The 13,475-nt window shown below is 38.0% G+C and overlaps 1 protein-coding gene across 1 annotated transcript; it reads left to right on the forward strand.

Moving 5' to 3' along the window:
- The first annotated feature begins 5,841 nt into the window (after positions 1–5,841).
- On the forward strand, positions 5,842–11,400 carry FADD (Fas associated via death domain). Its single transcript, XM_050955540.1, has 3 exons — positions 5,842–5,938; positions 6,315–6,623; positions 7,279–11,400. Exons 2-3 carry the CDS (start codon positions 6,326–6,328, stop codon positions 7,554–7,556), a joined length of 576 nt encoding a protein of 191 aa, XP_050811497.1. The 5' UTR covers positions 5,842–5,938; positions 6,315–6,325; the 3' UTR covers positions 7,557–11,400.
- Positions 11,401–13,475: the final 2,075 nt, after the last annotated feature.

Here is a 13,475-nt window from a genome sequence, read left to right on the forward strand (position 1 = left end):
ATGTAATGTTAAGCTAACGTGTGGATGTATCATAATAGTTACATGTATAATGCTTGTATAATGTCGGTTAATTACATTGTATGATAAACATTGATATTAAATATTTAAGGAAAAATCAAAGATAAGAGGTTTTAAGCTAGGGAAAAATAAACAAAAGTTTAAAATTTACCTTTCCCCTAAAGGTAATTTAATTTAATTTAACTTATGCTAGCCAATAGCAACACAACATAAATGTATCAACGGTTGGATTAAGGCTCCCCCGTTTCAACAGTAAATTCAGCCATTGGTAACAATTGATTTTTTTGTTGCTGTTGTTACTTGGCCAAATGTTTTAACTGTTTGCAAAATATTTATGCCAAAATTCAGTTCCTTGGCTGTACTTGTGTATTTTTCCCCACAAAGAGCTTTTTCAAAAATCCATCTCTAATTTTCTCTCTTTTGAACCATAATAATTTTACCTTTGCAATAGTCCCTTTCATCCTGGACAATTCCCTTTTAGGATTCTGAAACACTTACAAACAGTACAGAAACAGCTTCCTCATCAAAATGCAGCCACCTGTGCAGTAGAAGGCAGCCACAACACTGCACACAGCACACTTGTAAAGAAGGGTAAGTTTTGGCCAAAGATCCAAGGGCAAACCACTTCATTAATGAAAAGGACCAGGGGAACTTTAATATCCATGCAGAGCATTCATGATCTCACATACAAAAGAGCCTCAAGATGGGAGTAGTGTAAGAGCCTGGATATATAACAAATTTCATGGAACTCAGCTTATCTATCTTAGAAGTACAAAGAAATGAGATATTATCCAGCTAAATTACTTTTCTTGTCCTTTACTTCCCTCTGGATTTTTACTTAGTTTCTCCTTAACTACAATATTCTTCAGTATTTCTGTCAGAGATGCCCATAAGTTCCTTAAAAGAGAATGATACTCCATACCTATTTAGTTGAAAGTCAGATAGGTAACTTATCTCCATCATTCAAATCTATTTAAGCCTATTTAAATTGAAGACATCACCTCTAAGTTCCACCTACCAATTGACTCCCATGTTCAGCCATTGACAATTGCGTTTCAGTTATGTTTTCCTCTTTTTTTCTGGCCAGAAAAGTAAGACTACTTTCTTTCACAGGCCCATTCTGGCTGGGATGTGTTTTAGGAGATCCCTTCCATTCCAAAGGAAGAGGATGCCAGCAAAATGATTTATCACACCTAGCTGGAATGCAATGAATTTCAATATCACACCATTCTGGATGCCCCCCTTCTTCTTTCTAGTTGCCAAGATAATAACCACATGGCCCTTGCCAGTTTTCCCACTCTTACGATAGTCGGCCCAGCCAATCTTACAAAAGCCACTTATCCACCTGTAAAGCAACAGCAGGAGGGAGGCAAGCTTTCTCAAGTCCCATCCGGTTTGAATCCAGCTTCTACCTCTGAAGCAACCTGTTGGCTTTCTCCTCACCCTGCAGCTGGGGCACCAATTTTGATCTGGATAGTCATGTCATATATGTGGTAGCAGCTCTTTTAAATACATGTTCCTGAGCTCTCCTCTAATCTGTACAGTCTCAGTCATGAGCTACTACCGATCCAGTGAGCCCTCTTACCTCAGCTACTCTGGTATATGAGGGAGCAGGGCACCATGCTAAAGTATCAAATTGATTTAGACTTTCATCATATGAAAGGCAAGCAAAATAAATATGAACTGACAGATTTGTAGCTCAGAAACAAGGCAAGAGATGAAATATATAAAGTGATACTGCAATATATATTATATCCTTCATATCCAGGGTTCCCAGTCATGGGAAGGGAAAGTAATCTATTTTAAATGAGAGAGAGTGGTCTGATAAAGAAATCAGATCCCTTATTTTCCAAGCTTACCACAGGCATGTCATTGAGGAGAGGAGTGGAAGACATTGTTTATATGAGGCTATTTGGCAAGTTTGTATAGATGCACTGACCTCAGACCCAGAGGACACTGCTTGAGAGTAATAGAGAAAGCACAGTAAATGCAGCAGCTCCAATGTGATGGCAATCAGCACTAACACCTACATTAGAATAGAGTAAGTAAACCATTGATCCCACAGGAATCATTGTGTGATCCCAGCCATTAGAATACAGAAAGAAGTATGCAGGGGACCAGACTGTAGAATGAGGCAAACCCAGCCAGATGGGCCAAAGCTGACCTACGCAAAGCACCTTCCAAAAGTGTAACACAAACCCACTTAGTAAAACCATTGCTATATATGATTCTTAAATATCGTTAATATACAATACACACAACTTGGTATGTTGTTTTAAAAGCAACAACAGGTTAACAAATGATGTGGGTCTCAATAGACATCTAAGCTGTACCATCTACACCACATTTACATGCAAAAAGTAACTGAAGCCAACTCATAGGGCAGAGAGCAAAATCTTTTACAGAATACATTTTGCACTCTTTAGTGGATGCCTAGATATCTTGGAGACTGGCACCTTATAGAAATCTAGAGAGTTGGAGTTCTTACTAATGCTGTTCTTGGAACTCTGAAGCACAGATCTGTGGATTGTTCTATAAAGCTTTGAGCTCCCTCTGTCTGATTTTGTAAGATATTGCCCATGAAATCTAGCTATCATTTGATTATGTGACAGGATCACTCTGAGAGTGAAATATCTGGAAAACTGTCACTGAAATCTGAGCTGGTCAAATACCTATGGTAGTTTTTGTTAAACTTTATTCTGCACTTTGAAAAGGTTACAATTTGTTGCCCACCGGCAGACATCTTCACTCAACCCTGTGAATTGGCTTTAGCGGCAATAGGCTAAAGGAAAGCAAGCTGCTTGGGTTTTTCAACTGTGCATGTATCAGACTAGCCTTAACAGACCAAATTCAGGCTTGGTAAAAATGGGTGCAATTCCATTGTGCCAAATTTCAGAGGTGAGACTAAGGGAATTAAACAGAGTTGATTTATATCTTTAAGCCCCTCAGTGTGTCAATAATATCAATTTAGACTCCCCTACACTCATATTTACATACCAAACTGCAATTACATCACTTCACATATCAGCTCTGAATCTGGCCCTTATGGGTGTCTAAAATAATCTGAGTTTAAAATGGTTTAATCTACATACTGAGGGAGCTACCAAAAAGGTGTAAATTATTGTAATTTAGAGTTCCTTTGCATAGACTCAGCCTGAACTGAGTTCCACGTATTTTCTTGTTTCACTGGTGCACTGTTTGATAGATTCATATTTTATTGCAGAATAAAAATGTACACTAGATTGACTCATTCTGTACAATCAGACTTCATATTGTTTGTTACTAGGCCTTATGCCCGATAACTCCTTACATTCTCAACCTGAGTATTTCAAATTGTTGTGATGTGAATGGATCTTTCCTGCTTGACCTCATTACACCAGCCCACAGTAACTCTGGTGTCTCATGCCTTTGTTTAAAGGCATCATCAGGACACAAGAAAGAAAATACCTAGCCCTACTCTAGGGAATGTAAGTACCTGTAGTGAGTTCTATCATGTCCCACATTATCAGTGTTAATAATTCTCTCCAGTATTATCATATCCTCTCCATATGACACTGCTGCTGGTAATTCTCCCCTTCCTGCAGCATTTGGGGCTCCCACAGAACCAGCCCTTTAAGCAGGTCTGATATTCCATCCAGTGGAGGGCAGTGGTCTTGCATATACATTAGCCAGCTTAAAACACCTGCCTGATAGGAAATCCACCCACTTCTCCTGGATCAAAGAAGAAGAGAGGAGGCTGGTAAAGACACCAGTATTAATCCTGATTTTTGTGATTAGTTGGAGGTAGGGTCAGAGAAGGTTTCACATGTACCATAGGGATGATAAAATTTAAAGGGAATATTTGTTTGAGGTGGTTGGTTCTTTTGGGATTTTTTAGTATTTTTGCCAGAAAGTTAAGTTGTAGAAAATGGCTTTTGGCCTCCTTAAAACTGGAGTGTGAGGATGGAGATGTGGGAAATGCAGACAATAACCTTTGAGTTTATGTAGGTGAGATTGAAAACTCTTTGGGGCAGGGACTGTACCTTCTGTGTATGTACAGTGCCTAGTAAACTGAAGGCTGTGCTGGAAATAATTAATAATGTGTGTGGTCTGGGGAAGAGAGTGAGAGAGCTCCCCCTCCAACACACACACCAGAGTACAGGGGAGAAGTTCAGGTTGGGTTACAAAGTTATGAGAAAAGTCCAGGGGTTGGTCCCTGAAAAGCCCATAATTGCAAGTTCCCCAGAGCTTAGCAATATCAGGGCTAAACTTATGCTGGGAGTTTTTCTTAACACTAAAAGCTTTCTCTGTATAAAAATAGGCTTGAAAATATTAATTGATTGCTGGGTTTGAAAATTTGTCTGATTTTTCTTAATAATAATATGAGGTATTCATAATTCTAGGCTTTACCTTTGAGGTCAGTGAAATTCATGATAATAGGTCCCTCAGCTTTTAGAAGAACCTGATATCAATTTGTTGCTGTGGATGGGAGTATAACTCAGGCAGCTGCTGCTACTCCTGCAGCTGAGTTGACTCCTCCATTGAGCAGCCATTGACTTTTGGCCACTAGGGGAAGCATCTTAATAGCATACGGACAAGGAATAAAGGACTCCTATGGTCTGACTCTGGCTGTGACACTGTGTCCCTTTGTGGCCTTTATTAACTCACTTTACCACTTAACTGCTGTGATTCATTCCCCTCTTGTAAAGAGAAAATAATAAGTAGGCATTTCAGATTTATGTGCTGATAGATTGTAAAGCACTATGTAAATGCTAAACTTGACCAGAAGCCATAAAATCCTTCAGCAAATGGGGGCTTAGAATCCCTGGCTTATTTAAACTCTTACCATTCGCAAATGTTTTCAAACTGCAGGAAACTATGCACAGATAACCAGTCAAGCAGCTAGACCTGCTTTTTCCTGCAGCAAGAGGTGAACTGAATGTTTGCACTAAACACATACATTTTGTATAATAGAACATAAAATTACTCTGTTAACTTTATGCATTCCTCACTATGGAGATAGTTTTCAAATAATGTTTAACCTGCCCTCATATCCTGAAATTGGTCACCTACTTTTCTGTGCTGTTAATATCCTAAACACTAATCTCTGCAGGAAACTATATGGAATAGGCACAATGTACTTAGCAGTATGCACCCTGACTTACTCTATAATTGCCCCATCCTATTTTATCTACCTCTACACTGAAAAATCCAAGTACATTTCCAGGGGGCCGGTTTAAATATGATGTCAGAGTTCAAGCTCAATTTAGGTAGGGAGAACTGAGCAAGGTGTGAAAATAGGCTTGTGATTCTTTTATGATTAAGGCTTAGTATTGGATTAGTTAAAAAAAACGCTAACAATTCTTAGTGTAAATCCACTGACTTAAAAGAGAATTACACCAGGCATAAATTTATCCCACTTTTTTAGTATGAAATAGACCTTTATGCAGCTACCATAATAATTCAGAGTAAAACTTCCAAATATTTTCACATTCTTTTCTATTTTTTGTATTTTTGAACATCAGTTTTTACTCTTGATGTTACAATTCTTAAGGGGAAGGATTTGATTTACATATATACACAATCCTTAACAGTGATGTTTTACTTAACATACAGTTGAATTGCTTTACTTTTTCATAATTTAGGACCATTTTGGACAGATCTTCTGTTGATCTTTAGACTACAGATTTTAATGTATTTATTCAGTAGTATGTGTGTACATGGTATGTGTGTGTATATGGTAGGATAGATAGTTGTATGGTATTGCCATCTACTGTTCACTGGAAAATAGAGCACTCCCTGAGGCTGAAGTGTTTGCATCACTCATTCATGTGATTTCCGGTGAGAGGCAGATCTCTGTGTAAAAGGAAAGCTGCCTTCAACAGTGAAGTTTTTCTTCATCGGAGCTAGGCTTTCAGGACAACATAAATTAAACCAGGAAGTAAGTAGCAACTCCTCTGAAATGAAACATCTTTACATAATGTTCATAATAACAATTCGATTTCCAAGAGAAAGTATATTGAAGTTTGTTCCAAACTTTGGAAAGTGTTAGATTTTAGTTACTGATAACGACAGTGCATTGTGAAAGTGAAAGTAAGAAATGTTTGTAGAGAAATAGCTAATGTTAATTGCCTTCCAGGGAGGTAATCATGCCAAAGAGCTTTATTTTTATTTTTAAGAACGTGTCTATTTAATAAAAGAAAGTTTTATCTTCAAATGAAAGGTGTTTCCTAGGCATGTAGAAAGCAAACAACTTGTGAGACTTCCTGTATGTTTTCTTACACACAAAGCATTTTTCCCTTGATATTCTTTCACAGGTCTTACCAAAATGGACCCATTTTTGTGTCTCCTGCATTCACTTTCCGTGAGCTTATCTGACAACGAGCTCTCTGCACTTAAATTTCTGTGCCTGAGCAAAATTGGCAAAAGGAAGCTTGAGTCTGTCAAAACTGGCAGTGATCTCTTCACCATCCTCCTTGAACAGCGGGAGATTGAAAGAGAGAAGGTAGATTTTCTCCAATTCATGATCAAAACCATTAAAAGAGAAGATCTGATAATGCAACTACAGGAGTTCATAGAAGGTGGACAAGGTGATGTTGTTAACCATCTAGATGAGAAAGAAAAACGTAAGTGGACTCATCTTATTTTTATTTTGCAAACTAAGACTGTGGCAAACACTGATAAATGTTTTTTTGTTTTTGTTTTTTTAGTAGGCTAGATGTGGAAATCTTTCAATCTAACCCTTAACACTATTGCACAGGAACACTTTGGAGCAGAGGTCTGCCTCGCTCTTTTTTTTAAAAAAAAAATTGTGAATGTTTCAAATAGTCAGAAATAGTTTGGTGGTGAAATTCACCCCTCTGCAAAAGACCAGTACATGGACTGGTCATTTTTTGAATCTCACTCACCCTTAACAAGGACTTCCAAACTAGCACTATTTCTGGCTCTAGACTGCCACATGGAATTCCACACACTAGCTTCTGCACTGGCCACATGCAGGAGAGTGAGGGAGTACATGCTGCAACCAGCTTTTTGGATAGGGGAGCTGCGCTACCCTGGCACTCATGGAGAAGTTTTGTCATTGTGTGACACAAGGCCTCTGAAAACTCCATCAGGTCTGAGGTGTTTCTACACTGCCCTCAGCACATCCAGTGGCTTTACTGCGACAATGAGGTCCTTAATATATACATGGACAAACCTATACAGTAAGAATTAATAGAGAAATGCACATTGTAAATCACTCATTTGGCATAAACTGGATTTTGCCATTTTATTTTTCAGGTCAGCAGAATGTAGCTTTTGAAGTTATATGTGACAACGTTGGGAAGAACTGGAAAATGCTAGTTCGAAGATTAGGAATTTCTGATGCAAAAATTGACAGAATTCTAACAGCCAATCCTTATAACTTGCAAGAACAATTGATGCAGTCACTTCGAGAGTGGCAGAAATGGAAGGGAAAGGAAGCTAAGGTTGCTGACTTAATAAAAGCCCTTCGGGATTGCAAAATGAACTTGGTAGCAGACAAAGTCGAACATGAACTTTTACAACGGGAGGACTAAAACTAAATGAAATCAAAACAGTATATATAAAATGCAACATTAAAACTGAGAGCTTAAATAATAAAGGAGGGAATGCTGTTTAATTGTTAGAACAAGAGTTAGGATACTCCATCATTGATTTAGGAGCTTAAATTCACATTTAGAGACATAGACCAAGACTTTCAGAAAACACTTATGATTTTGGGTCCTTAATTTTTGGATTCTCAGTCTGAGGCAAGTTAAAGGTTTTGATATTTCAGAAAATGCTGATTACCTGCCCTTTGAGAATCCTTATCTTTTATCAAGTTAGGCACCCAAAATCATTAGTATCTTATGAAAATTCTGACCTTAGCCTCTGATTTGTAGATATTTAAATCACAGTCATATTTAATCACTCAAGTGTTAAATTCTTTTTGCCTCTCACATCTGCCAAATAGGAATATTACTATGGCCTTGCGGTATCTACCTCGAAGGAGTGTTGTGAAGCTTATTCTTGTAATGCTTATAAGGAAGTTTGTGCTCCCTGAATGAAGTGCTTCTTCCAAAGTGCAAAATATTATTCTTAATTTCACAAAAATCAAGAAATTCAAAGTTGCAATTCCTTCAGAAGCCATAACTCAGCCCATTATCCATATATGGTATTTTGCATGACTGCAGATGCTTTTAAAAATTTGCCTTGAAATATGTACTTGAGGTGATTGCTGTGGGAACCTGACTTCTATGCCTTTCCAAATTTTTAAGGTGGCTAAATAATTTTGTTTGTAATAAAAAAAAAAAAACAAAGCAGATACTAGCAACATGCTGCCCTTCCTGCCAGATCTTGAGAGGTAAGGAATATGTTCTGAATGGTGCTTCAAGTGCTCCTTTTCCATGCAAGGCTGTTAAGCCCCATATAGAATTAGGCCTTAAGATTGCAGTGCAAGGGGCCCAACAGTTCTCGTGGCCTTTTCTCAGCTCAGAAGTGCCTGTTTTCAGAATAAACTGCCTGAGACAAAGGGTTTATATTAAGTGCCTTCCCTGCCATAAAGAAAGGGATGCTATCCTGATACTATAAAATACATAGAAAGACCTTGCCCTGTAGTTGTGTAGGGGGCCTTCCTTGTTCCTCCTGCAAAAGATTTCCCTCGTTGTAACTATACATCTGAAGATGCTGCTCACAGCCACGACCACAGAGACTCTGACAGCCCACCCTGTTAGTAGAAGTCATTCGGATCATCCACCCAGTTTTCAATGGGAAAGTAGAATTCAGTTGTCTGTGCTATTGATAACATCGCATGTTAAGACAAAGAGATACAGACTGAATAAACAGAAGTTTTTCTTATGGAGAAATGAAGTTACTGAAGAAAATATAATCCCATCACCTACAGTTTATCCACCCTGCTATGCAGGTGAGGATCAGTTCTCCTTCACCGCATGGTGCTCTAATTGAAGGTGGCTCCAGGTCCAATACTCCTTTCATCAGCTTTCTTCAGTTTTCCTTCACGTCAGCTCCCTAATACCACTCTCTTCAAGGAACCCATAAACAGCCCACAGTCAAAAAAGCATGAATGGGCAAGGCCAGTTTAAGGTCGTGGGGCCTCCTGCAAACTTCAAATTTGGCCCTTACACTAACCCAAGATTGTGAAAACTGCATCTACTTTAAGACCTGCTTTCATGCCTTCTGTGTCACCTATGTCTAGGGTGACCAGACAGCAAGTGTGAAAAATCAGGACAGGTGGGGGGGAATAGGTGCTTATGTAAGAAAAAGCTCCAAAAATTGGCACTGTCCCTATAAAATTGGGACATCTGGTCACTGTACCTATGTCTAGTGCCAGCATCTTGCATGAGTTCCTCTGAAATCAAAATTGATGTGACTTTGACTAGGACAGCTGGTAGACTCCAAAACATCCTACCAAGAACATAATGTAAAATTCATACCTAAAGGGAGAGGCTTCACTTTGCTGTTGAACCTGTCTCGTTTTGTTTTGTGTAGCTGATAGCATACTGCTCCTTGTCAGTTTCTCATTGCATGGCAGCATCATTGTACTCAGCACCAGTATGAAATTGACAAGAAGCCTGAAATTCAACAGGAATGACAGCAGGCAGAAACAACACTATCATGAGTGTCTCCATATTTTCAGTTCAGCTGATGTCTGAGCTTCAGAAATTGACAAGTTAACACATGATTATCATTACTAGAAAGGTTGAAATAATGTGTACCCAGTACCTTCATACAACATTGTCATAAGGACTTTTCTTTAGAAGCTGAACAATGAAAGATTGGCACACAGATATTTATGATCTTAATAAGCCAGAGACCAATGTTTGCAATTGTCTACACAGAAAGGAGTAAAGGGTGATGCTCTAGCTTTCACATCTGCCTTTGTGCATATACAATTTCAAGCAATTAAACTGTAATAGAACAATAGCTTGCTTTGCCTATATCTCATACAGACTTCAGAAGGAGTTTAGTTCTTAAAAACTAATGAATAAATAAATTCTGAATTCAGTGCTGAATAAAATTCTAATCTTGAGCTGAATGAATAATTCAAATAATTTTATTTTGTTAAAATGTCTATGGATTTTTTTCATTATTCTTCCCACTCTAAAGATAACACTATCTGTTTCAAAATGTTCTGCCTATCATTCTCTATATTCAGGGCGGGGGAGGGGGGGATTGGTAATGTTGGCTGGATGAGCTGTTATGTTTACAGAAAACACAAATGTAATTGAGTAGTGAAATAGCAAACCTCCTCTGCAACAACTCAAAGTTCAATGTCCCAAGCATTTTGTCCTCATTACTTTTTCCCCTTAATTCCCAATATTTAACATAACGTATGGTCTTTTGGATCACAGCAGATATACATATATATGATACAAAGATTACAAATATGGTACTTTTTGCATGTAATTAGAATATCTTCTGTTGAGAACTGGAATAGTTTTTTTATTTTTGAAGGGAGCAGCACCTGACCCTACTATGGTTAAAACGAAATTTGCTCAGGAATTGGAACATAATATAAAATTTGTTGACCCTGTGAAATAAGGAAGTAATTGGTGGGGGAGGGGAGTGGTAGGATGCACTAAACAGATCATGTTTGAATTTCTGCATGTAAGGTTGAAATTGTAATGTAAGATTTTATATGTGCATTTCACAAATGTTATTTCTTAAAACATCTTTCCTTTCATGAAAAAATGAATTTGGTATCTGTGTTGGTAGGGGAGAAAAAGGCAAAAATGTGCAGTGGTCAATAATATATTTCCCTGTTTTGACATAACGGAAGAAAAGGAGAAATATGGGAGCCTTCATTCAAAGTTTAATTTTTTCTTGAGTTCCCAATATCAAAAAGTTGTGATTAAAAATCCAAAATTCAGCTTCTTATAGTCACATAAACTGTGTCTTGTGATTAGAACAGGGAACTAGAAGACCTCTGTTCTGTTCCTAATTCTGCCACTAGCCTCCTCTAAGCTTGGAGAGGAAAAAAAATCACTTGGCCTCTATATGCCTCAATTTCCCCAAATATAGAATGGGAGTAAAAGGCATTCACCATAATTATCAGGAGCTCTGAGAACAAAGTATTGTCATTAATGCTCCCTCACCCGCTCACAAATTATGAACAGCAAAAGTTTAAATGAAACACATGCAAAGCTAATCTCTCATTTAAATTCTGTGAATCCCTACATTATGTGGCTTATACATGAAGTCATATTACAGCCTTGATAACCTTTAATATATAGTTTAAAGGGAGAGCACAAAGTCATATCCTTAAAATAATAAATAGCATTAAAACTCAAAAATGTTAGAAATATTTCCCCATTCTGTGTTTGCTTTTTGTATTTCACTTTTTTGTACAATAAAAATAAAACTAGATTTTTTTTTAATGTGCATTGCTAGTCAGTTTCGCGTCCTGGTTCTCATGCGCAATGATGCAATGCTTAGATTACAAAAAATGTAGGTGAATGCTTAAAGCCAAACAAAAATCTGTTTTCAATTATATTTGTTAAATGGAATTAAAACATTTCAATTGAATACTAAACCTTGTTTTTAAATAGTGGCAATACTAAAACTTACATTTTGAGCATTGGTTATTAGTGTTCATTTTAATAAAATCAAACACTATAACGTGTAAGATTTACTACCGTGTCTCTTGGAACTTCTTATAGTTACTACTGGGGCACAATTGCCACAGTGTGGCTGTGTGAATGTACCACATCATTCTAAAGTTGGCCAGTGTAATCTCAGAAAGGTTCTGCCTCCTCTGGAGAGGCTGAAACCAAATCCCTGCACACAGTGTTGCATGGGGAAGAAATGTGATGTTAAAGAGTGCCCTAAATTTCTCTCTCTCTTTAAATCTGACCATGCAATGTTCAGTAAAGACTCAAGAGGCTTACTGGGCAGGAGAGAAGGCACAGCACTTTAAAAAAAACCTCATAGAATCATAGAATATCAGGGTTGGAAGGGACCTCAGGAGGTCATCTAGTCCAACCCCCTGCTCAAAGCAGGACCAATTCCCAACTAAATCATCCCAGCCAGGGCTTTGTCAAGCCTGACCTTAAAAACCTCTAAGGAAGGAGATTCCACCACCTCCCTAGGTAACCCATTCCAGTACTTCGCCACCCTCCGAGTAAAAAAGTTTTTCCTAATATCCAACCTAAACCTCCCCCACTGCAACTTGAGACCATTACTCCTTGTTCTGTCATCTGGTACCACTGAGAACAGTCTAGATCCATCCTCTTTGTAACCTCCTTTAGTTGAAAGCAGCTATTAAATCCCCCCTCATTCTTCTCTTCTGCAGACTAAAAATCTCAGTTCCCTCTGCCTCTCCTCATAAGTCATGTGCTCTAGCCCTCTAATCAATGCATGAACACAGCTCAATCTGAGTCTGTTCAGGCTTCTGGAAACATCTGGGCATGCTCAGAGATTAAACAGACATTAGCATAGTCACTCCAGTACAAATGTTACACTGTACCATTTGAAAATATAGATATATTTATATAGTGCATGTATTACTGTAATGTGAATGCCTGTGATGCCCATTCTAGCAACTTTCATACCTTATCCTTCCACCACCTTGTGAGGGCCAAATACTTCATGAGAATTACTAAAGCCTTACCTACTCAGATCCATGGTCTGCTAATGAGTTGTTTAAAAATATATATCAAAATGAGCTTCCAGTGCTAAGGATGCTGGGCAACTCTCCCACCTCTGATTTCAGGCAGAGTACTTTTGGAGGGCTCTTTCATCAGGTCACTGGAGAGGGGAGATAGTGAGGCTGTCATCTTCCCTGACCCCCTCCCCCCAACTGGCCTTTGTGTTTTGGGATATGAATCATATATAATGTGTTTAAATGTAAAAAAAATGCATCTATAATTATTTTTTCAGAAATTAATTAAAGAACTTAAGTACTTATGCTGTAGGGTCATAATTAAAATTCCTTTTATGCAAAGGGTTTAAGTGCAATGTTTGTTTTGCTTCCACATTGTCTATCCCTGGAGCACATTTTATCACACATTTCACTGCCCTGAAATACCAGCATGCTAACTGCTTTATATAGCCCCCTCATTAACACAAGCTGCACTTTGTCTGTGTACATGCTGAATCTTTCTGAGCTGTACCTTTCACCTCTGTCTTCTTAACTTATACTTTTCATGTCTTGAATATTTTTAACTTCCATTTTTAAGTCTGGTTCGTATTATTCTAGGTTCTTTCCTTTTCCCTGCAGAGATCTTCTTTTACCCCCCTGAAATATGTTGATAAATTTCCATCACTAGGAGAGAATTTCTGAACTGCTCTCTTTGGTTTATTACTTATTTCCTGTGCCGGTGTTTTTACTGCAGATTTTAAAAATTCATTTCTGTGATTTCATCATTGTATTCACTGCCTCTTCTGTGTATCATAGGAAAGTTAGATTTTTTTTTTACTGGGGGTAAGGGACTGCCTCCTTCCATGATGTTGAACTA

This window comes from Gopherus flavomarginatus, chromosome 5, assembly GCF_025201925.1.
Source record: "Gopherus flavomarginatus isolate rGopFla2 chromosome 5, rGopFla2.mat.asm, whole genome shotgun sequence".
NCBI lineage: Eukaryota > Metazoa > Chordata > Testudines > Testudinidae > Gopherus > Gopherus flavomarginatus.